This window comes from Sabethes cyaneus, chromosome 1 (assembly GCF_943734655.1).
Source record: "Sabethes cyaneus chromosome 1, idSabCyanKW18_F2, whole genome shotgun sequence".
Taxonomy (NCBI): Eukaryota; Metazoa; Arthropoda; class Insecta; order Diptera; family Culicidae; genus Sabethes; species Sabethes cyaneus.
Window position 1 is genome coordinate 96200639 of NC_071353.1, and position 25386 is coordinate 96226024.

The window sequence follows — 25386 nt, forward strand, 5'->3', positions numbered from 1 at the left end:
CCGTTTTAGAAATGTATTCTATGCTTTGTTCTTTACAATCTTGACACAGTTATTTTATTGGGTAAAATTTTTATTACAATTAAAAAATTGCTTTCGAAATTCATAGAATCAATGGCGACTCATGTCTTTTTAATACTCCGCAATATTCTCTACATATTCAATCCGAATAAACCCATTGAAACCCAATCAGATAATACAATCATTTGTGCACTGCACTGTATAGCGGTATCACTGATAAATATGAGCAACGAAACGCAAAACGAAAGCATAATACCAAAACTAACAAACCATGAAGAGGTACAAGAAGATTCTATTTTCCAGTTTGCAAAATTTAAAATTAATTCACTGCTACTGTGAATGTGTTCACGATCGGATGGAATTGGATGTTTTTAGCTCGCGTTGTAGCTAAAAACTACTTCAATAGCGATCAACAGCTCAATAGCTAAGTGCACTGTAACTCGAAATGGATAACAAAAATCTCATTGAATTGCTTCTAATAGACTATCGATGGATTGTTGTGCTGTTTTTCTTGCTACCGGCTTCATTTCTATACAATTTGTTCTATAGTGTCCGGAGCAAAATCATTTTTCGTTTGCATTCAGCACCAAAAAATCACGACCAAAAAGTGACAAAAATTCAGAAACAAGTAAGTGTTATATTCTAATTTATTATTGGTAATAATTCGATTTCGTGACTGACAAAATACGACATGCTGCGTATTTACAGTCTTGTTCCAGTAGTTGTTGTACTACGAGTAGTGCTGGAAATTCGAATTATTCATTTATTTTTGCAGATTTTGGTACAAGTTTGATATATATCGAAGTACCAGTAGCAATATCATTTGGAAAGTGTCAAACTTGAACCAAAATCTGCAAAAATAAATGATTCGAAATAAATTAATTTCGAGTTGCTACCACTACTGGTACTACCACAACTACTGGAGCATCTACCCTATATATATTTTCGATTGGTTAACATAGCCACAATTGTTGCCCGTGTTAGGGCCATTACAAATCTATACCTATAAAAATGGATTTCTGTCTGTCTGTCCGTATGTTCCTTTTAGAATCGAAAACTACTGAACCGATCGGAGTGAAAATTTGCATGTAGGGGTTTTTGGTGCCAGGGAAGGTTCTTATGATGGTTAGAGATTCCTCCCCCCACTAAGAGGGGAGCCTTCCATACAAATCTATACCTATAAAAATTGTTGTTGTTGTTTTTTATTTACGACACTTTACACTCGTTAGTGCATTCGTGTCGGGACCTATAAAAATGGATTTCTGTCTGTCTGCCCGAATGTTCCTTATAGAATCGAAAACTACTGAACCGATCGGCGTGAAAATTTGTATATAGGGGTTTTTGTGGCCAGGGAAGGTTCTTATGATGGTTAGAGACCCCCCCCCACTAAGAGGGGGGGGGCTCCTATACAAATGCAACACAAATTTCTGCATAACTCGAGAACTAATCAAGCAAATGGAACAAAATTTTACATGTGGGTGTCTTTGGAGACAAGAATTTTTTCTATGGTGAAGACCCCTCCCCACTTTAGGCGGGGGGCTCCTATACAAATGAAATACAAATTTCCTCATAACTCGACAACTAATTAGTCAAATGGAACCATATTTGACATGTGGGTGTATTTGGAGGCATGAATTTTTTCTATGATGAATTGAGACCCATTACCTTTTTGGGAGGGGGACTCCCATTCAAATGAAATACAAATTTCCTCATAACTCCAGAATTAATCAAGCAAATGGAACCAAATTTAGCATGTGGGTGTTTTTGTAGACAATTTTTTTTCTATGGTGAATTGAGACCCCTTCCCTCTTCACGAGGGGAATAATGACCCCTCTCCCTTTTAAGAGGGGGGGCTCCCATACAAATGAAATACAAATTTCCTCATAACTCGAGAAGTAATCAAGCAAATGGAACCAAATTTGGCATGTGGGGGGTTTTGGAGGCAGGATTTTTTTTAATGATGGTTTGAGACCCCTCACCACTGTGGTAGGGGGATAAGGTCTCTCATACAAATAAAACAGAAATTTTTGCGTAACTCAAAAACTAATCGAACTCGAGTCATTTTAGACTCTTTCATAAAACATTAATCAATAACGAGACCTCCAAAAACTATCAATAGTAACATTAGATAATTCAGCGCGAGACGGCCACAGGCCGCGAGTGTTGCCGGCGACCTGTCATCGGAAGTGCCGGCCACTGCGGGGGACATCCCCCCGTAGAGATCACCTCAATCTAGGTTTATTTATTTTCCTAGATCTACTGACCTCTTTTACTTTCCTTCAGTTGGGTCACCCCTGCGAAATGGTGCTTTCTACGAAAAGATTTTCCGTCAAATGGTACATCCTGCGTAAGGTTTTTCGCGAAATGGTATTCTGCGAAACTCTATATTCCGCGTTATGGTCAACCGAGAATTGGTGTTCCGCAAAATGGTATTCGGCGAAATGGTTTGTAATGATGGCGAATGTTTAAATGCTATCCGTTTTATTTTAGCAGGCTAAGCAATGGGGGGAGTTGTTTTCTACTTTACTGTGAGGAAAATTTGTATATTAAAACACCCATGAACTCCTCAGAAACTTGCAAAACTCAAGATTGTGACAAAGGTCATCCGAGATTCACGATTTATGTACAACACAGTTTAATTTGTGGCAATACGAAGTTTGTCGGGTCAGCTAGTAATTTATAAAGTTTTTGTCCTTCCGGTGATGGGTAACTATTTTATATTTAGCTAAATTTTATTCATTAAGACATCATTGTCAGATGAAATATTGTCAAATAAACAAATAAACAAATCTTTATTTATTTCGTCAACCGATGTAGACTAGTATAATATAGCCCGGACTCGTTCATCCGGGTGTTCATTTTTATTTTCAGCCCGGATAATCGAATCATTATTTTTGGAACAAATTTTTTTTGGTATGCCAAGTTTTTTTTTACTTTTAGGTATCATGAATGTTTTATTTATTATTGATCTATCTTCCAAAAAGTCAGAAAATTCCTTTCTTACGATTTTTTCCATTAATGATTTTTTTGGCACAAAATTATTTTTTGTGTGTCATGATTTTCATTATTTAGCTGTTATAAATGATTTTTTTATTATTGATAAATATCCCCTAAAGTCATAAGATACCTTTTTTGCAATTTTTTTTATTAATGATTACGATAATGATGATGATGACGATTTTTAAGTAAAAAAATTGATTTTATTATCACAGGATTTATTTTTGTTTTGTTCGCCGATAAAAGGGATATGAGAAAGGAATTTTGTAGCCTTAGGGAGGTGAATCATTACTTGTCAAGTAAGAATTATCATGTAGCAAGAAAACTATAACATTAAGGTTTGAAATAAATCAACGAAAAAAACTAATTTTTTTTTCACCCGGATAATCGAGTCTAAAAACCCGGATAATCGAATCCCCGGATAATCGAGTCCGGCCTGTATATACAATTTTCTTAAATAAAAGTCTAAAAATTAAATGAAGATTAAAAAGCGTACTTATTCTTTTGTATCGTTTGCTACGCGTTACGATTACGTGTTGACTGAAAGTAATATTTAAGTCTATGCCGAGACATTGTAAAGTCTATGGTTTCACAGTATTGATTGTACGAGGCCATCATACGATTTAATGGACCGAATCTTGAATAATTTGTGCGATAATGGCTTATGGCAAATAAATTTCGATTACGAAGTTGCCGAGTAGGTGTATAAAAGTTCAGTTTTGATGAAAGTGTTGCTGAGTCAATATGCTGCGAAACGATATCGTTTAATAAACGCTCTTTTAATAATTGTATATTCATAAGGATGTAGCGTGCTTCGTATGATGGAAGAGGAAATGGTGTCCAACCTAATTTACGAAGGGCGTATAAGAGAAATTGTTTTTGTACTGATTCTATTCTCTCTTCGTGCGTGAAACTGAAAGGGGGGGAGTCGAAAAAAACTAAAGATTTTATCATCGAACAAAAAAAATATGCGTTTAAGGCATTTTTATTTCAAGTTCAAACGTGGAAACCAAATCTATTGTTGCTTCTTCATATATACGTTATCAGGCTTAGAGCCCACAAACAATAGATTTTATATAAAAAAAAATTACTGATATCCCGCAAATAATTTTTTTCCTCTCGATTTTTCAAGCTAATTTCAAAAGGTGGGAGACAAAAACTGTGAAAATAATTTGCAATGGCCTAACCAATCTAAATAATACATAAGTATTCTCATGTGTAGAACAACTCGTAGCTGTATCTTTTTTCGTGCTTAGCGTAATATTTCTATTGTTGTTGTATGGTACGGTTCAACCTATTTTTTAATTTAGTATACATTCCGTTGTTCGCAAAATACAGTAATAATTATTAATATTAATGTTTATTGTTAGAAAAGATCACCATACCACCAAACTGATTGCAGTCTACCATAACTTGAAAAAACTATACCTTTCACGGGTTTGACCAAAATCCAAATGGTAATCCAAAAAATTCTCGGTCTTCTATTTTACTAGAAAACCTCAAGCGAAATTTTCCAATTTACTAACTTCAAAGATTCATATTTCATTGTACTATGCAAACTGTGTTTCTGTATAACAATATATGTATTTTACATGTGTAATGTCGTCGCAGGTACGAGAATGGAAAAAATCCGGAAGCAATGCCAAAATGTGCACAGCCCGTCCTGGATGGCAAACTATGAGCTTCCGAAAGCCAATGTACAAAAAATCGTCTTATCAGATCAATTGTAATCTTGTTGATGTATTAGAAGTTGACACAAACCGGAAAATTGTTCGCGTTGAGCCACTAGTGAGCATGGGTATGTTATTTTGTTGTATTTATCATTTTAACTATTTTTAACATTTATAAAACTATAGGTACTTAATATTTGTATTTACCCATGTCAAGTATATTCTACTTTATTCGATATGAAGTTTATTAATAGATGGAGGATCTACAAATTGAGTTCTCGAAATTTGATGAGAATATGTCACATATAAACATTTGGTCCGTTGTGCAGCGTCCCGTTTAAAGTGATATTCGCCAGCAAAGGTTTTCTGTAGTGGCCTCATTCTATGAAACAAGATAAGAAAGAGAATTTTATATGCCGGGTTGAAGAGAGTTGTACCTCGGTAATCGCTGTTTTGGAATCAATAGTCCTTCTTGTACATCATGTATTGACACCTTCCAACTAATCTGTATCGTAATTCTCCCTCGAATCATACCCACAGTATGTTGTGATGGATTTTATAAGTAAACTGTCTGAGTGGTCGCCCAACGAACATTTTTGTTGTATCGTAGTTTATCAAGCGCTTGTTTTTTTAGTTTCAGCGCTACAATATTTAATAGGTATTAAAGGGGGACCCTACTCTGGAAGACCGAAAACTAATAGATTTTCGTAATTTTTTTTCAGGTGCTAGAATTATAGTTATGTGTTGGGGTATTTTGGTTATTGGTTAAGGTATATTTGAAGATATATTTTGTATTTTTTGGATACCAGAATAGTGATTATTATGCTGGTGGCAGGTGGGCGCGTGATGCCCTCTAGAAAATAGTTCCTTGCTGGCGGTACGTGCCGGGAACCAACGGAGTAATTCGAAAAATTACCGAAATGGCGGCAATTTTTCCAAAATAGAGGAGTTTTTTCGTCACGAATCGCCAATTAAGAGCTCATAAAAAATTGAAAAGTTGAGATATCAAAAAACGGCTACGTAACAATTTACATGCTGAAAAAAAATTTCAGCCAAATCGGTCCACGAGATTCAGAGATACACGTACCGCCAGCTAAAGAAACATGGTTTTGGGGAAAACACGTTCAAAGTCTAGTACAGCAATGGACTTCCCTTGAAGTGACTCCACAATATTTGCCGTAAGTTTTCAACGAGTTCAGATATCAAAAAATGCTTTTAGCATGACATTTCTGAAGGTATAAGCATCTCGAAAATGCAAAAAAATAAAATTTGATTTTTTCGACTTTCCAGAGTTGGGTCCCCCCTTAAACAAAAATGATTGCTGAGCGATCTTGATCGGAGCTGCTCCTCTCTTTTGTTTCACAGTCACTTGTAGGGTGATTTATCTATTTTGGACAAGCGTTACGCCCACTCTATTTTGGACATTTTCCATTTGATTTTGCCGTAAAAGTCCAAAATAGAATACGCGTAACGCCTGTCCAAAATACATAAATCACCCTACAACTGTTTTTATTCCAAAACATTGTCATAATGTCAAAACCAAACCTCTTTTTCGTCATTTTGACCTCCTTTTCTTTATGTGTACTGTCTCAGTGTTACCCACATAACTTGTGCAAAAATAGTTCAACTTTACCTAAGCTTAACCACTGTAAAGCAAAGCAAAGCAAGTCTTGATACTCAATTCCAACGGAATTTGGTTGTATGGCTTCTATCATATCATTCTATCATCTATCGTATTTTGAAGCCAACTGGGAGCCTGGGATGGCATTAGCAAACAATCCGATTGTCTGTTTTTATTATTAACTTTAATTACTACCAGGATATGACATTTATTGCATTTTATTGTAGAAAATCACCTGAAAATGATTGCTAAATGATTTTTGATGAAAAATGTAATAAAAACTTTACATCTTTTTCTCAAACTAAAGCACGGTATGTAGGTTACTTAATGTTTCATAAATTCTGTATGACCAAGCTATTCCTGTTGTCTCACTCCTGGTGCGATATCCTTTAGGATTTCACCTGCATTTTAACAATGTTCCGCCAACAAACTCGGTCCATGGCTGTCCGTCTCCTATTATTCGACTGTCCCACACTTTCCAGGTGTTACTCCACTTGGTCTAACCATCGATCACGCTTCGCACCTCTGTGTCTTATACCAATCGGCAAGGCGAACACCATTTTTACGGAGTTGTTATCCGGCATTCTCACAATATGTCCCGCCCATACCCTTCCAGCTTTAGCAACTCTCTGGATACATGATTCACCATAGAGCTGCGCATCCTACATCCTTGTCCTCCACACACCGTTCTCACATACATCGCCAAAGATGGTCCTTGGCACACGATGTTCAAATATGGCCAGTGCTGTCATGTCCTTGTTGCGCGTTGCCCACGTTTCGCACCCGTAGAGAACTACCGCTCTTATTAGCGTTTTGTACATGATACATTTGATACGGACGTGATGCTTTCCAGGCTTTGGGGTCTTGTGGAGTCCGTAGTAAGCACAACTTCCGGCAAAATCACCTCTACGTATTTCTCTGCTGAAGTTGTTATCCGACGTCATCAACGATTCGAGATATACAAATTCGCCCATCACGTCGAACTCATTCCCAGCGACTACTACACTTTCGCCGAGAAATAGCCCGTTTTGCCCCATTTGCCCTATTTCTAATAGTTTTGAAAGAAGTATGTACAAACTCTCTCTAATTTGAGATTCAGTAGAAGAATTCTAAGAAAAAGGTAGATGAACAATTTTATTTTAATACAGTGTAATTTAGAAGTCTGATTTGCCCTATTTTACTCAAGGATTTTGTACTACAGTCAAAATGTTAATTTCCCAGTAAACCATTTGGTTTGTATATCTCGATTGCAACTGAGATATACGAAATCATATCTGAACGGGAAAGTTATATTTCACGCCATATAAGAACATATATGTACCAAAGTGGAGGCGATATACGAGCGAAAATTTTGACACCTATTTGTAATTCTATTTTGCGTAGTTTTTATAACACGCAACTAAATACTCCTGAATATATGATTAAGATATAATCAAATATTGCAATCGTCTACACTGCTTTACAATTCACAGTCATGAATTGTATATGAAGACACGCACGACTACAAAACAACTTATTGTTCACTTCGGTTTGATATACTCTAATCATTATACAATTCCAATGTGAAATTGACATGAAAACAATTTAATGTGAACTTTCTATTACGATTTTGTGTTATCTGGGTTGGTAGTTTTACCAGAGATTTTCAAGAAGGCATGCCTGTTGTGCAGGTTTAAAAAGTCAGAAGATCGAACTATGATCAAGTTTTTCACTAAAATGTCATGTAAGGGAATGTTTTGCCTTTTGCCCTGTAACTTGTACTAAAACTGAGAATGTATTGACAGGAAAAGGAGCAACTTTAAAAGTGCTCCGATTTTATTCAAATTTGGTGGGCAATCACGTATATGCATGAACATAAATGCCAGATCACAGATTGTTGTTCATGCTTAAATTTCGATTTCTGGTGCTACCAATGTATCTGATGATCAAAGTACTTCATAAACTATGTATATTACAGAAAAAATTATACTGGCAAAATTAAATATTGCAAAGAAAACTTCAGGATCCAAAATTTATGCATGCACAAAAATCTATGATTCAGGCTTCAGGCATCTATGCGCATGAAGGGTCCAGATCGGCTCATGCTAGCACGCTAGAATTAAATCCTTTAGGTTTCGGTAGTAAAGAGGAAGGATACTTTTCTACTAGACCTTATGTGGATGAAATTTCGAAGTAAATTGTGGATATTTATTATCCACAATTTACTTCGAAATTTCATCCACTCTCGAAATTTAGTTTCGCTTCGTATGAAATTTCACGAAATTCCTCGGCATATTTTTAAAATTTCGCGAAATCTCAGTTATGCCGAAATTGTACGAAACTTTTAGAAAATAACATAAAAAACACAATACAAAACAATGATTTTGAAATTTTGTAGTTTCAACCGAATATAAAATTAAATTTCTTCTCGTTTCGAAGGATCGAAATTGAAATTCTAGTTAAAACAAAAGGACCAATCTAGCAAATGTAAACAAAACGGGTGAGATATATTCCTTACTGGACCATCATAGGAAAATCAACCCTCACCCGGTTTATTCGCTCTTCAATTTTATTTCGATGAATTTTACCAGGTCGAAATTGATCCTAAATCTCGTCACGTTTGGTCTCGACACCAGAAAGGTCAATCTCGCACAGCCTTAATTATTACTACAGTAATGCACATCGTTTTATTCAAATATATTTTCTAATATTGCCCACATTGCCATACTCTTATTTTTCTAACAGGACAACTCTCGGAAACACTAGCTGCTCTTGGGTGGACAATTCCAATAGTGCCTGAGCTGGATGATTTAACTGTCGGTGGACTAGTAATGGGAACCGGTGTGGAATCAAGCTCGCATATTTTTGGACTATTTCAACACATATGTATCTCCTATGAATTAGTATTGGCAGATGGGAGCCTTGTCAATTGCTCAGAAAGAGAAAATAGTGACCTCTTTTATGCTATACCTTGGTCTTATGGTACACTAGGACTTCTTACGGCTGTAGAAATCAAAATAATTCCCGCTACAAAGTATGTGCACGTTCTAATACCTGCTTTATTAAAGCTTTTAGTTTATTATGCCACATTCCAGTTTGCTTTCATTTTTAGATACATTCGGCTACACTATGAACCAGTGATTGGACTTCAAAATATTGTTGATAGATTTGAGCAGGCATCTCGTGATACAAAAAAGAACCATTATGTGGAAGGATTGCTGTATACGTTGAACGAAGCCGTGATCATGACTGGCGAGATGGTTGCAGATAGCGAAATTGAATGGAGCAAAGTTAACGACATCGGAAAATGGTACAAGCCATGGTTTTTTGCCCATGTACGGGGAATCCTTAAAAAGCGAGAAAAAACTTATGAGTATATGCCTCTGAGGGAATATTACCACAGGCACTCTAGAGCTCTTTTCTGGGAAATACAGGTAAGAGAATATTGAACTAGATCCAATCCATTATCCGTCAAACGTTTCGCTGTGTACTTAGAAGTATAGCGTTATGTGTCTGTTAAAATACTACCGACTACCCTCTTCAAGTCATCCTCCTTACTAGCTACGATTAGTTCTAGTTCTAGAGACTTAAGTTGAAATTATGCAAGCTCTGCTCTCTACTAGTTCCACTTCAGCGAGCATTCGGTGCCCGCCAGATTTTGCTTTGCCTGGTTTAGTCACCTTCGTTTGGTTCCAACCTGATTCTAGCTTTAGCCTCATTCTGAATACTGGGTTTGCCCAGTACGTACGTTATACGTTGTTTACAACAGATAGCTTTTGGCGTATCTTAACCATCATTGGGTGGTAGTTCGAATAAACGCTAACACCCTGGTAGGTTATAATAACACTAGTGTGATCTTATCAAATCTGTTATTCTTCGGTGAGATCCGAAAAAGTCAATAAGAATAACATATAGAATTTCACGGTGACAAACCCCAACAATAAGAGCTTATCAAAACCTGGTCAATCTGTAATTCCGTCTGGGTGAGTGATCTCCAAAAGTATCGATGACAGATATGATGATGGAATAAGATACTAAAAAAAGCATTGGGCTCAGATATGGAAAAAAATCGCTTCTAGCGATCAAGATCATAGAAGCGACCAGATTCAGATTCATTGACATCACTACTTGTAAACGACAAACACTTTGTCGTGATCCGTACAGATTATGACAAACCTCATGTCAGATCATGTTCATTGCATGATTGTGTTGAGAAATATAACAGGTACAGACGATTGGTTGTGTGCATCGTATCAATCACAATACAAACTACATGTGTGACCTTTTTTCTCGCAGCTAGGTAAGATGTAACACTGTGATCGACTGCTGTTTAGAGAACAAAATCTTGTCAACGCTAAAGATTCACTGTTTGTCATGATCTGTACGGATCGTGATCTATGGGTGTGGCGATAACTCACAGATTTGATCAAAATCTCTGATCTTCCATCCCTGATTGGGCTTAAACGTCTTTCTAAGACTTGACCCTTCTTTATCGACAGACTTCACAGCCGGCGATTAGAGTGCAGGACATTTACGGGGCTAGTGCACCAATTCTACTGACTCTATCTAGCTGTACCACCTAGTCGAGATTCGAATATACGATGACTGGCTTGGTAGACCAGCATCGTACCTCGAAACCAACTAAGCGGTGGAATTAGATACTACGTATGGTCATTTTCCTGAAGGTGGCAAAATCGACAAGTGCGCTGAACCTTCCCACCGGTTTGAATTCCTCCTCTAGTTTGACCTGAACATTATACTCCCGGATGGCGATCTTGACATCTTGTCATCATGTCAGCGGTCGTATTCGCGCTTCAATTGACCGCAAAATTTGTTTTTGGTATTACCGGTCATTCCAAGGTGCAAATTGTTAAAGACTCGACTCTCAATTTTCGAAAAAAAATCCGAGACTAATAGTTAATAATTCAAGTTTCATCATTCATTCCAGTTAATAATTCAATCTGTTTCCATCGCGTGGGGTTCTGCCGATTATTCCGATCAAAATTATTGGTTGTGCGGTACAATGCTTAAATCTTTAATGCCGCTGGTATGTAAGGCACGTGACTTACCCCTTTGTTACGCAGGCGGATTAACGTAGTACTACTGTTTGAGCCCCTTCCGAAGAAGAATACGACTTGCAGCGTCACACCGCGGGTGGCATTGCGATTCTCGTTTCGAGTGAATTTGTTTCGTTTCGACCACGTTAAACGTTCGGTAACTAAAAGGCTAATGTTCACTTCGTGGGAGTTGGGATATTCCGTCTTGAACCTTGGAGAATGACTACCAACCACGCATAACTGCCCCATGAGACATTTTGTTAATTTTGATGTTTTGGGGTACAACATTATAATTAGCACCCATTATAACTTGGTTCAATTCGCGGATTCCCCAGCTTTGGTAAAGTGGTAATACTAAGTATTACTTCAATGACCCTCACTTTCTTAATTTTTCGCTCTTTCCCTTTTGCGCGTTATCCCACTCTTGTTTGATATTATAAAAACATTTTCGGTTATAAACACATTTGCTTTTTTCTAACGTTCCCTTCGCTTATTGAAAAGTGTACTGAATACTAGAAACTCTAGAAACAAATTTAAAAAGAATTTGTCCCACTGGAAAAATGGACGCATATTTGTCCCTCTGCATGTATTAGTTCTCGTGTGATTTTATAAAACAAGCCAGTCGTCACATGTTCGAAACTCGGCTAGCAGAGGCTGTAGGAGTTACTAGGATCGTACCTACCAGCTCCGCAGTTGGTCTGTATTTTTACAGCAGACTGCGATATCTGTCGAATGAAAATAGAAGGTCAAATTCCGAAAGCGGAATGCGGCTTTGATTTTATAATATTGTTTTCAAACTTGATATAAGCTTATTCAAAGTTTTTATTTTTACTCATGTGCCCATGTCCGCCGGTCCGGCAGAATAAAGGGATGAAATTAGATATCTCCACTGCTGACGGTTACCCGCCATGACTTTGACCTGTGGCCAGGACAGGTTCTCGTCTACAGTCGGATGTCGTTGGCTAAGCTGCGTCGCCTTGAGCCTCTGGGTATGCCTCTTCTACGCTGTCCATGTGGATTCCAGTCGAGTGCTTCTTTGCAAATCTCGTTCGCTCTTTTCCTCAAGGTGTGTCCGATCCACTTTCACCTACGTTCACGAATTTCTGTGGCTATCGGCCGTTGATGACACCGACGATGGAGTTCTTCGTTGGATATCCAGTTATCAGGGCACCAGGCACGAATGATACATCGCAGGCACCAGTTAATGAATACCTGCAGTTTTTGCGTTATCTCTGCTGAGATGCACCAGGTTTCGCATACGTACATAGAGTGATCTGGTTAAAGCGCCAAATATTTCGCTGACCTGCAAAAGCACCCCTGGCCTTCCTGATCCGTGTGGCTATATCAGTCTTGGTACCACCATCGGGCGTTGTCTGGCTACCAAGATATTGAAAGGCGTCTACCTGCTCAACTTGTTGTCCCGCTACTGTGAAGCTGGTGGAATTGTCAGTGTGCACTACCATAGACTTAGTTTTATCTACATTGGCTGTGAGACCTGCTGCCTGGGAACTCTCGGAGAGGTCATCTAACTTGCTCTGCATATCATTTCGGGGTTGTGCGAGCAAGACAATGTCGTCGGTTAGGTCGAGGTTATTTAGCTGCTCCATCGTTAGAGGATTCCAAGGCAGTCCTCGATTTGGTCTACTGTCAATTGCTCCAACTAATATCTCATCCATAACGATGAGAAACAGAAGCGGTGATAAAATGCAGCCCTGTCTCATGCCAGCAGTAACCCTTATGGGGTCGGACAAGACGCCGTCGTGCAAAACATTGCACGAGAACGCCTTGTACTGAGCGTCGATGAAATGGACTAGCTTATCTGGAACTCCAGATGTGTTCGTGGTTGAGTCGGTCGAAGGCCTTTTCGAAGTCAATGAACACCAGCAAAAGAGAGTCCTAGAATTCGTTGATCTGCTCCAATATAATGCGGAGCGTTGTGATATGATCTACACATGATCGGCCAGCACGGAATCCAGCTTGCTGCCGCCGGAGAGTAGCGTCGATCTTTTACTGGATCCGGTACCTTACAGAGCACTTTGAGAGTAATACAGTGCAACGTGATGCCACGCCAGCTACCACATTTAGTTAGGTCGCCTTTCTTAGGGACTTTGACCAATATGCCCTGCATCCAGTCCAGCGGAAAAGTTGCGGTTTCCCATATATTGCTGAAAAGCTGATGCATCTGGGCTGACAAAGATGGGTCAGCTTTGAACATTTCGGCTGAAATACGATCTATCCCTGGCGCTCTATTGGATGGCTGTTGATGGCTGTTACATCTTTGTACTCATCCTGGCACCTAAGGCGGTATCTAAGGCGGTGAGAAATATCGTACAACAAACGGATACCACCATTGGCGGCGGCGGTTTCTCCTTGCACCCAACTTTCTCCTCCCGTCGTTGGACATGTGCGACGCGCAAACTTGTTTCAGCGATAGCAAGATGATGGTCGGATGCGATATCAGCCCTGCGTTTGTTGCGTACATCAAGAAGGCTCCTTCGCCATTTTCGGCTGATGCAGATGTGGTCGATTAGGTTTTCTGTTCTGTAAACAGCCTCACGTTTTCGCTCATCTCTCCTAGGCCATGGCGCCCCATAACGCGTTCAAGGTCCGCGTAATTTGAGCCAATCTTCACGTTGAAGTTGCCCAAGTGGATTTGGATGCCCCCCTTCGAGATTTTCTCAACCACGCTGTTCAGCTGGATGTAAAGAGTCTCTTTCTCCTGCCGGTCGGCAGCATCTGTTGGAGCATAGCATTGGATTGCTGTAAGGTTGCTAACCCGTGTTCTGACTCTGGCAACGATTTTAAGCTCATTTATCGGTTCACACTTCATCAGGGCCGCATGTGCTCCTGGCTCAGCAGGAATCAAACTCCTCTTTCTCGAGTAGCATTTTCACCTCGTATGCCAGAGTAGAGTAAGACTTACCCGGATGATGTCCTGTGTTCGCCAGTACCCGGCCAGCGGATCTCGCTCAGCCCCAGGATTTCAAGCTTCAGGCGGCCAGCTTCTCTTGCAAGTTGAGCCAGCTTACCCTGTTGGGCAAGGATCAGAATATTCCATGTTCCAATTCGTGTCCGTGTTTTTATGCTAAAGGTCGTTGCCAATAATCCAGAGAGATTTCTTCTTTCATTTTCATTAACTTTTTGTGTTCCGGTACAGTAGGCTGTTAACCTAAGGTCCTTATCCCGCTGATGCGGCTGCCATCTTTATGTGGGCGGGAGCCACTGTGCCGCCTTTCCTGTTAGCGTACGACAACCGTTTCATTTATACCGTTGTATTTATATTTATGCCAAAACCAGGAAAACGTGACAAATCACTTACAAAAGCTTTCAGAACAACTAGTTTATCATCAGTATTGTTGAAAACTATGGAAAAAGTATTATATCAATACATTAAGTCTGAATACATAATTAAATATTCATTATCGAAACACCAGACTGCTTACCAAGCTAGGAAATCTACAATCACAGCGCTACACACGACAAATATTGAAGTCTCTTTCATCGAAACAGCATTAGGCGCGTTTCTCGACATTGAAGGCGCCTTTGATAATTGACCAAACTCGTGACTTTAGTCATGACCTTGAAATGCGGTCAGGCATATATTAATATTTTTTTTTTAAACGATGATTCTACAATTGATGAAGGGACGGTAAGGGAAAGTAATGAAGAAGGATTTTTTCGGGAATGAAGGGGAAGGGTGGAAAGGAAGGGGGGGTAATAGGTAGCTATGCTTAACAAGTTGTCGTTGTGACTCCTATCTTTTGTCCAATGCTGGAAGGAACTTCATCAATTGTAGAATCGCCTTTGATAATGCTTCTTATTTATCAATGGCAAATGCGATGAAGAAAAGACAGTTTGATAACTGTATAGTCGAATGGATCCATAGTATGCTCACACATAGTCAAATCACCTCAGAGCTGGGAGGGCTGTCAACAACGGTGACTGCAACCAAAGGTTGCCCACAAGGAGGGGTTCTCTCACCCCTTCTTTGGTCGTTGGTAGTTGTTGATCTTCTGAGAAGCTTAGAGGCAAAAGGTTTCGAAGTTGTGGGTTTTGCTGATGATTTAGTCATCATGGTTCGTGGATATCGGATAGAATGCAAAGGGCCTTAAACCTCACACTTTTTTGGTGTAGTAAAGAAGGCCTGGGCATTAATCCTTCAAAAACAACAATTGTTCTTTTCACTAGAAAGAAGAAACTGAAGTTACAGTCTCTACACTTTGGGGAAGAGGAAATTAAATGTAGCGTCTCAGTTAAGGGGAAACCGAAAATGGCTCAAAGATGACTGGATAAATGTCTGCCGTTCGATGCATGTATTGCTTGGTGCCTTAAAAATGCAGATGTATTGGCAGAGCACGCAATCAATGCTTCCAGTGCTGTTATAATTTCCTAAAACTTGTCATTCCATTTATCGACCCGCTATATATCAACAAAAGCTCAGCAAAACATAATTGCTAATGGAAAATAAATTCAACGGATCATATAGATCATTACGTGTTCATAAAACGTATAACCTGGAATTAGTTAATAGATATTTGGTTGCGCTCATATTTCGTTGCACTAGAGTTTTCCGAAAAAACAGCACCACGGTTTCAAAGTTTCGCCACATCAATAAGCTTTAAAAGAGCTTTCTGCTCTTGCCGCATCGATGACCTTAGAGAAAGTAAACTAACTAACAGCTGTAATTAAAAACTAGCCTTCAATGCAAACGGATTAATTAGCCATTCTATTGAATACATAGGATCAATAGGATTGCTGCTGCAAATGTTAAATGAATCGGAATGACTTGATAAAGAAAATAAACCATATTCCGGGATGTTCGTAGTCGGTGAGGTTGGCTGCAGATCAGCTGTGTTTATGTTTGCAAGTTCTGCCATTTGGCATATATTACCAATACTAATGCAACATTGAAATAAACGTTTAGGTTTTTAACGAACACATGAGATGTACAGTACAGTGTTTGTCGCTCTAACACAATAATGTTAGCCACTTTCGGTGTCTCCTTAAATATCTGGGAGTAATCCTGGACACTAAATTTTCTTGGAACGCACACTTAGATTCAATAATTAGTAATAATTAGCAAACATGGGGCCTCAAACTAAAAATGGTGTGAGTCTACACCGCCATTGTGAGACCTAGGATAGCTTATGCTTCGTTGGTATGGTGGCCAAAAACTATAGAAGCCACGGCTATTAAAAAGTTGAGCAATCTACAACGATTAGCAAGCATGGCCATAACCTGAGCAATAAAAAGCACACCTTCGACGGCTCTAGAGCTATCCTTCACTTGCTACCTCTGAATCAACAACAGCGCCCTAACACTTGAACGATGGAAAACAATACTCGACGGAGATAAAACCGGTCACTTGAGTATCCTAGAACTTCTACCTGTTGGCCCAGTTGGGGAAATAGACAGTGATTGGAAGGAAGCTAGAACCAACTACGACATCCCATGCACTGTAAACGAAACCTCTCATTCGGTTTGGGATGAGGGGGAACCTAGCGTCCGCAGGGGTTCAATCAAGTTCTATACCGACGGGTCAAAAATGGGAGTCACAACGGGTGCTGGAGTGTACGGCCCCAGAACTAGAATATCTGTAGCAATGGGAGATTGGCCAACAGTTTTCCAGGCAGAGATAGCTGCTATAATAGAATGTACAAACGTCTGTCTCGAAAGAAAATACAGACATGCTAATATCTGCATTTTCTCTGACCTTGGTGCGAACCAACCAACGGTTGAAAGCCCCATCAAATAGTAAATAAATAATACATTTTCTCTGACAGCCAAGCGGCACTAAAAGCGCTCAAAGCTTTTAAGTGTTTCTCAAAAATGGTCCCAGAATGGTGGTTTAACATGGGATTGCATTTGTCTCTTACAGCAACTGAGCCAGGTAAACTCGGTAAACCTGTACTGGGTCTCTGGTCATTGCGGAATAGATAGAAATGAACTTGCAGACGAACTAGCCAGATGTGGTTCTAACTCTCTATTCACAGGTCCGGATCCATTCTGCGGTATCTCGGATTGTGTGATGAAGAGTGAGCTGAAACAATGGGAGAGGCGAACAATTATGGCCCATTGGATAGCCGTACAATCGCTATAACAATCAAAAAAATTTATAATGCCGAGTACTAATGTTACTCAAAAGCTGCTGAGTCTCAGTAAGAGAAATCTCAGCACGTTTACCGGTCTGGTGACAGGACATTGCCCGAGTAAATATCATCTTCGGAACCTCGGTTTCGTGCAAGATGATATTCGACGCCCGTGTAATGCCGAGAGCGAAACCTCGGAACACTTGCTCGGCAATTGTGGAGCACTAATAGGACGCAGACTGCAGTATCTCAAAAAGGGCCTACTAGAGCCTAGGGAGATCTGGTTTGCGTCGCCGATCAGGATTACAAGGTTTATAAACCAACTCATCCCTGATTGGCACCTGTCTCGCTCCAGCTACCAGCCTACCACTTCCTCAATAAGTGATAGGTAAGCCTGAAGCGTACAGCAATAGAAACAACAGGGCATACCACAATAGTTCAAAATAATGGACGCAGTGGTAAGAGTACCCAACAGAAGAGAGAGAGAAAAAAAACGACAACCGAGGTTGCGTACCCCAGCCGGCACGGAGGTAGGAATAGGAGTTAGCGAACAGAGGTTATGGAATGCACATGTTCACCCTTTGCCAGCCTAAAAAGTTTTCTAAAGAAGAACAAATAATAATCTTTTATAATATAACATAACGTATTTTTATAACACAGTAATTGATAATATGAAAAACATGCAAACGTGTTAATTCAACAAGGAGTATGTAAACTATTTTATTAATAATGACCACGACTCTTTCCTACAAAGAATATAGGTTCAGAGGCGACGAGGCACTCAAAACCCGCTAAATTTAGAATCAAAACGGAGAGTACCATCATAAATAAAGGTAACTCTCCATTTTGATTTAAAATTTAGCAGATTTTGAGTACCTCGTCGCCTCTGTAGCCTATAGTCTCTGTACTCTTTCCGCTCTTTCCAATAAATTTAAAAAAAAGATCATGCTTGGAATTTTACTTTACTTTTACTTTACTTTTATTTTACTTAAGAAGCATTCATTTGAACCACCGTCTATTTTTATAATTGTGATATACCCTAACTATACGGGGTAACATTGATCAGTTCAGAAAAGATGGTCTATTTTTATAATTGTGATATAGGTACCGTAACAATACTGGGTAACTTTGATCAGTTCTGGAAAATTGGTTGAAGTTGTTTATTGTACTTATTGTACTTATTCATGAGAAGGGTCTAACTGATCAATATTACCCCAATGATCAATGTTACACCGTTTTACGGTAATTATTTTGAGATTAAGTAAAAAGTTTCATTTTCTTATTTTTAATACTAATTAAGTTAATTATATTCCTTTCAGGATATTGTTCCGTTTGGAAACAACAGCATTTTCCGCTATCTTTTCGGTTGGTTATTACCTGTCAAAGTTTCTCTTCTAAAACTTACGCAAACTGAAACGGTCAAAAGGCTTTATGAAAACAATCACATAATTCAGGATCTACTGGTTCCTACAAGTACTATGAAAAAATGTTGTGAGGAGTTCGACCGTTTGGTAAACGTGTATCCTATTTGGCTGTGTCCTTTCCTGTTACCCAGCAACTCTGGAATGTTGAAGCCAAGCAAGGGAATGGAGAAAGATTTGTACGTTGACATTGGAGTATACGGTGTGCCGAAAGATCGCCACTTTGATCCCGTGAAAACAACGCGAGCCATCGAGGATCTGGTCGAAAAATGCAAAGGCTTTCAGATGTTGTATGCAGATACCTACAGAACAGAGGAAGAATTTCGGCGTATGTTCGATCATACTTTATACGATAAGATGCGTCGAAAATACCGCTGTGAGGCTGCTTTCCCAGAGGTTTACGGCAAAGTAAACAAAAATGTTCGGGATTAAAACAAACAGAACATATTATTGAATTGCGATATCCTGATAATATCATTTATTTTTCAGTTTTCGCATTTTTCTATCGTATCTAAAAATATAAGTGTCCTCTTTTGCTTCTTAAAACTACGAGCTATCTCTTTCAATGCTTATTCAATATTTGATAAATTTAAACTAGGCAGCTTCTAACAAAAGTGAAGCAAAATGAATAAATTTTATTTTCGTTTTGTATGAATTGACAACTTATGTGCCTAAGCCATTCTAAAGTGGTACATGGATTTCCATCTGTCTGTTAGTTGCACGGTTGCAAATATGTGTAGATTATGGTAAAATGTCTTTCGGTGTGTGGAACGATTTTGAACAGTTTAATCATTTCATAAATAGCTTAAAAGATTTGTAGGCATATTTTAATCAAAGGGGCAAATAAATGTTGACACGGTAAACTAGAAACTTGATCTAAGAGTTTCTTTTTGCCTTTTCAACCTTTTTGTCCCAAGGTCCAAAGTCCTCCGCAAATAACTAAAACAAACAATTCGTCAAGCATAATTATACCGCTTATACAACAATATTTCTACTAGATTTCGATAATAGAAATATCCATGGTTAAATAACTTTAAAATTTAATATGCTGATTTTAGCATCAAGAGTCACCATGGAACAGAGAGGGTTGATTGTTCGGCTCACAAAAACGCTAACAGATATTTTCAAAATATCACATTCACTGCATGTTTCTTTACGAAATATCCTTTTTATACCTCTTCTGATTATTTGATTTTGATACTTATTTTTTGTCATCCCGGCCAAAAGAAACATGATAAAAGGGCGTAATTTCGAACAATTGCTGTTCTTGTTGAATCACATTTTTGTAGTCTAATGAATTTTCTTGTCAGGACTAAATAAATTTTTGTTTTGTTAGCGCCGATAACGGTTTGAAACACTATCTGGTAAGAAATGTTACCCTTGTGCCGAATTTTTTGCTTGCGACTGTCTATCTGGTCTAACTTCTGACTGATATTTCTCACTGAGGCTGTATAGACGCACAACTCTGATCTTATTTTTCACGCGCTTTTGCAACATTTTTTTTTTGTTTCTGACGGTCAATTTGTCTTAAATAAGATGTTTGATTGCTTAATTATTTTGAAATATGACAAATTATTTTATTTAATATGCAAGGCAATCTAAAATTTATCTAAACAGTTCTCTGAGTATATTGGCAGTTTTCTTTCTCTGTGAAATATATGTCTGTATCAATATTTTACAATGTTAAATAAAAATTGTGCGTTGGTTGTCAGATGTGACCTTTTTGTAATGAATGTGATATAATTACCTTAAACGGTTATAGTTTCGATATTTTAAATCAAACGATGAGCTTGAGTAGTGTAAAGAAACCGGTGTCGGTAATTAGTATAATTTCCTGAGTCTTCAAACGTTATATATTTGTAATGGCATCAAATGTATTTTAGTTTTGCTTTATCGTAATTGAAAAAGTGCTGTTTTTACTGTTGGTCGACATATCAGAAAATTCTCGCATACTCATCACATCAATTAATTGTACACATTTTCAACATTTTAGATTGTTTTTATCTGTTGAACTTTCTGTAGAAAACTTGTTTGTATGACCAATCTATGAAATTTTTATTGTAATAGAAATCAATTCATTAAAGTTACTGCTATGTATTTGGTTGCATTTAATGTTTATTAAACATAGTAGGATTCCAATTCATTTAATTTTTTTATTGTGTTCCAGTAAAAAGCACGTACGTATTTTTTTCAGTTATTCATAAACTCGGATGACCTCAAGCAAAAAAGGACTGATATGCGAATAAATATCATTCTACTGGATTTTACTTGCGTTTCGGGAGCATACTTTACCAAAATCTTATTTTTGAAAATACTGGATAAATTGTTTGGGAAATATTTATAAATGGCAGCCATGTAAACGAAACTCTATCGTGAAAATTGCCTTTTACCTTATTCCCCAAGTTTTAGATCTGGCTTAGAAAAATTACTACACACTTAAAAAAAGCACTGAAGTCGTGTTTTTAAGTGTGTAGGTCATGTTGCAAACATTCCCCTAAAACCTTACGAGAAATCAATGACTGGAGTTAGAAAAGTTGTCAAAACAATATTAAGAAATGTATTCCAAAAATCTGTCCTATTTCAATACAATAGTATTAGCTTAGATATAAGAGAATATACTAGTTAAACAAAATAACACCCTTGACACTTTTACGTTTTTATAAAATGGCCATGAGAATTTAGGTCATGTAGCTTGCGTTAATAGTTGTTTCTGCTGATTCTGCATTGCTTGTTTGATGTATAGTTACTATATATATAGTTCGGCGGATAGAAAATCGGGAGCCAAATAAACGTCAAAAGCGGAGCCAAAAGCTTTTCAAAATCCAAAATGATTATTTTTCGTAAAAACCTGCACATTTCACCATAATTTCAAATTTAATTTCATAAATCAGGGATGCCAATTCGCCTGGTTTTCTATCCGCCGAACTATATATATAGTAACTATAGTTTGATGTCGTAACATTAAACATACCGTGAAGAGGTTATTTAACCCCTTGCTTTTTTGGCTTGTTTTCACGGCGTCATAGCACTATTCCGCCTAACTATTTTTATTAGAAAATGTATTTAAAACATAATGCAAAGCTGATTGTTCTACTATTTATCTTTTTATCGAGACAAATGTTCATTTATCGACAACCGTGGCAATTTCGGTCTGTAAGCAAAAAATATTCGTGGAGTTCAGTCGGTATGTTTAGTGTTAAAGAAATTACGAATTGAATATTAAGTATCATCGAAAATACCCAAACATAAAATACGTTTCAATACACAGCACTTTTTAAAATTTGCTGTTAACGTACATGGTATTCTAAATAAGTATAAAAACAGCCACATTGATACCAGATTTCTACCCGCCCTTAGTCACGAGTTGCTCAACTTGCTTATTGAATTTAAAATGGTGTTACTCTGCTCCATATTTTTTTGAAGTAGTAACTTCAACAAAAGTAACCTAAGGACATGCTACATTACTTATCTGTGAAGCGAAGCAATCTGGTAAGCATCGTTGTTATACATGGAATCTGTTTCTGCTGGTGCATCATAGGGATGTCAGGCGTATTAGATTCAAAGTCATATGCCACACGTTGCGCTACAAAGGTCAACAGAGTCAAAATATCATATTTTTTACCATGCTGATTAAGTTCTTGACAAAGCGATTGCATAAACCAAGAACCTTTTTGAGTGTTTCGCCACGAGTAAAATCCGGGAATGGTTGAGTAAGCAATTAGGAAATCTGCGTGTGCAGGTATTTTATAACTCATTGACCCAGAACTATCAGTTTCTGTGCGCTCAGCCAGTGATACTCCAGCGTCCAATTGATCTCCCTGGCAAGCTTGAATAAAGAAAATTTTAGGTTTACCCGCCAAAGTTGGGCATCTATTTGCAGTGAAGTACGACCAAACAATATCCAACTTGTACTGACAGTCTTTAGCATACAAATAACCAAGTTCACCGTGTGAGAGAATTGTCACACAAATGCAATCGTGGTCCGAATGATCCATTAAGGCAACTGCAAAAAAACAGAAATTTTGCTTTCCACATATGCTATTACTGTAAATGTTGTACCTTTTTCCACTTCCTTCTGCACGTCCCGAAGTTTGAGATCTTTGTATACTCTTACATCAAAGTCAAGATACTTTAATGTTGCGGCTAGATTTTCACAATCTACATTTGTTCCAGTTCTTGATTTCAGTTGCGGAATGTCAAAATGTTCATGATTGAAAAGTAAGGCAAAACCACGTTTAGGATGATTCATATTATAGTCAGATGCATAACGATCAACTGGCATGCGTGCTTTGATTCGATTTCCATAGTGGTCGCTGTAAATAGCAAAAACATTGCATACTTATGAATGCATACTTATTTAATGTAATAGTAAACTACAGTAAAATAAATTGTTACAATATTCATAGCATTGTGTTATCAGACTTAAGGAATATGTTTTTATACTGGCAATGACCTCTAAAATATGTAGATGGGTCATGACTGTACCTGCCGAATTTTAATTGATATAGAATTTTTCAATTCCTTTTACACGATTTATTCCGATTTTATAAATTTTACTCCATTTACAAAATCATAATTTTATATAGGTACCTAGTCATAATAATATGATAGTCGTTTTGTCTTAGCAGAACAATTAGGTACTACATAGAAATAAAATGAAAAATAAAGAGTATCATTTAATCGCCCATTCTTTGTTTGCAACTATTTTCCGGTAGAAAAAAAACTTACGGATATATGCATACAGGTAGCTAAATTGGGTTTCTTTTTCATTGCTTACAAAAACTGAGCAGGTAAAGCATATTCTAGGATACTCACAGTCCGTTTCCGTGACCCAAAGCATCTGCGACATCCGTAATAGCGTTGGTTTGATTGGATTCTTCCAAACACGATACTTTTTCAATCAAATCTACCTCACTCATCTTTCGCGCTCTTTGTGCGTAATTTTTGGACTGAATATAAAATAACTTTAGTTAAACCTCTCCAAGCTTAACACAATGCACAAAAACAACAGTTTTCATTCAGTTATTTTGAGCTGTCCAGGCTTTTATTTTATTCGCGTTGACGAACGTAAGCTGCTGCCACCTCCAAAAGTTTACTATAGGGGTGAAGTAGAATCAATGAGGTTTAAAAAGGTGTGGCAGATGAAGACATTTGATGGTATTAGTAGCGAAAAATCAGAAAACGACGTCAAACTACAAAAACAAACCGCGTCGGACAATGGGGTTTGTTTTTGGAGTTTTACGTCACGCTTCATCGTGATTGGTCGATTTACGATTTCACCCACACCATGATGAAATTTCTTCATTGCACTAACACCACTTAACCAACTTTGCCACACCTGTATATATCACATTGAAGTAGAATAGCATTTTGTTAAAGAGCGCAAGAGATCGAAACGTTTTGGCAGATTTTTCAAGCAGCTGGCAGGCAGCCATCTTTTCGATGCCAACATGTTAGCATTAGAGTAAACGAGATATCAGATATCACGCTTCGATCTCCCTCTCATACATACCAAACTGTCAGGGCTATGGTGTGCTTGTCAAACTCCATATATATTCGATGTAGAGTGACTACAGAGTGGCGACAATGTCAAAATTGGAATGATAATTATCTGTCAGTGTCATTCCAATCGAGCAGACAACCTATCCAACGATCCAACGCGTATGCAGAAAGAGAAAGAAAAACCTAGGATAAACCGCATTGCATACATTTGGGATGACTTGGCGCCACTCTGTATATAGTCACTCTAATTCGATGCGTTACTAACATGCACCAAAAATTTGGCTCTTAGGGTTACCATTTTTTCCAAATTAGAGTGACCAAGAAATTTTTGCAATATTTTTTAAATTTTTTACTTTCAATTAAGGTGTTTTTTTAATTGGTTAGAAATTTAAATAACAGCGAAGAAAAAATTTTACTTACATATAAAACTAAATGGATTGTGAAACTTTAAGCTCGTTTTAATTAATTGTAACAAAAATTCATTACAATTATCAATGACCTTCAAACAAAACAAGTTTGGTTAGCTTATTACGAATACCTAGACTGAATGCTTTTTACTATTGAGTATTTGTGTATTTATGAAGAACGAACATTGAAAGAACTGGGATTGTTGTTTTTGAAATACTACTGCAAATACTAAATACAGCCTGAATTCGTTAATTGGGCCACGACTGCACTCCAGCTGATTCGCTAATTGGGCCGACTGACAGTTGTTAGAAAATTCTAAACTCGAAAATTCCATACAATTTTGACATTCAAGTTGTCACATAGCCCAATTAGCGAACGCCCAATTAACGAACCGCCCAATTAACGAACCACCAATTAACGAAACTTTGCTGTACGAGGAATTTTTTATGGGGATGATGATTTCGATGCTAGGTACGAAATTTTCGCTTGACACCACCCCCCTGCAAACTGTTAATTTTGGTACCTGTCAAAAAATTTGCTAGAAATTCCCTTTTACCGCAAACCAACTGAAAGATGCTCTCTTTACTCCCACATGAGAAAGAGATAGCATCACACCATGTTCCT

The 25386-nt window shown here is 37.9% G+C and overlaps 2 protein-coding genes across 2 annotated transcripts; one reads left to right on the forward strand and one right to left on the reverse strand.

Moving 5' to 3' along the window:
• Positions 1 to 412: 412 nt before the first annotated feature.
• On the forward strand, positions 413 to 20483 carry LOC128734071 (delta(24)-sterol reductase-like). The gene is made up of 5 exons (XM_053828111.1): positions 413 to 646; positions 4627 to 4813; positions 9031 to 9319; positions 9398 to 9719; positions 18751 to 20483. Exons 1-5 carry the CDS (start codon positions 464 to 466, stop codon positions 19282 to 19284), a joined length of 1515 nt encoding a protein of 504 aa, XP_053684086.1. The 5' UTR covers positions 413 to 463; the 3' UTR covers positions 19285 to 20483.
• Positions 19342 to 23847, reverse strand: LOC128734152 (caspase-like). Its single transcript, XM_053828233.1, has 3 exons — positions 23668 to 23847; positions 22912 to 23165; positions 19342 to 22855 (listed from the first exon to the last, which is right to left on the reverse strand). Exons 1-3 carry the CDS (start codon positions 23769 to 23771, stop codon positions 22314 to 22316), a joined length of 900 nt encoding a protein of 299 aa, XP_053684208.1. The 5' UTR covers positions 23772 to 23847; the 3' UTR covers positions 19342 to 22313.
• Positions 23848 to 25386: the final 1539 nt, after the last annotated feature.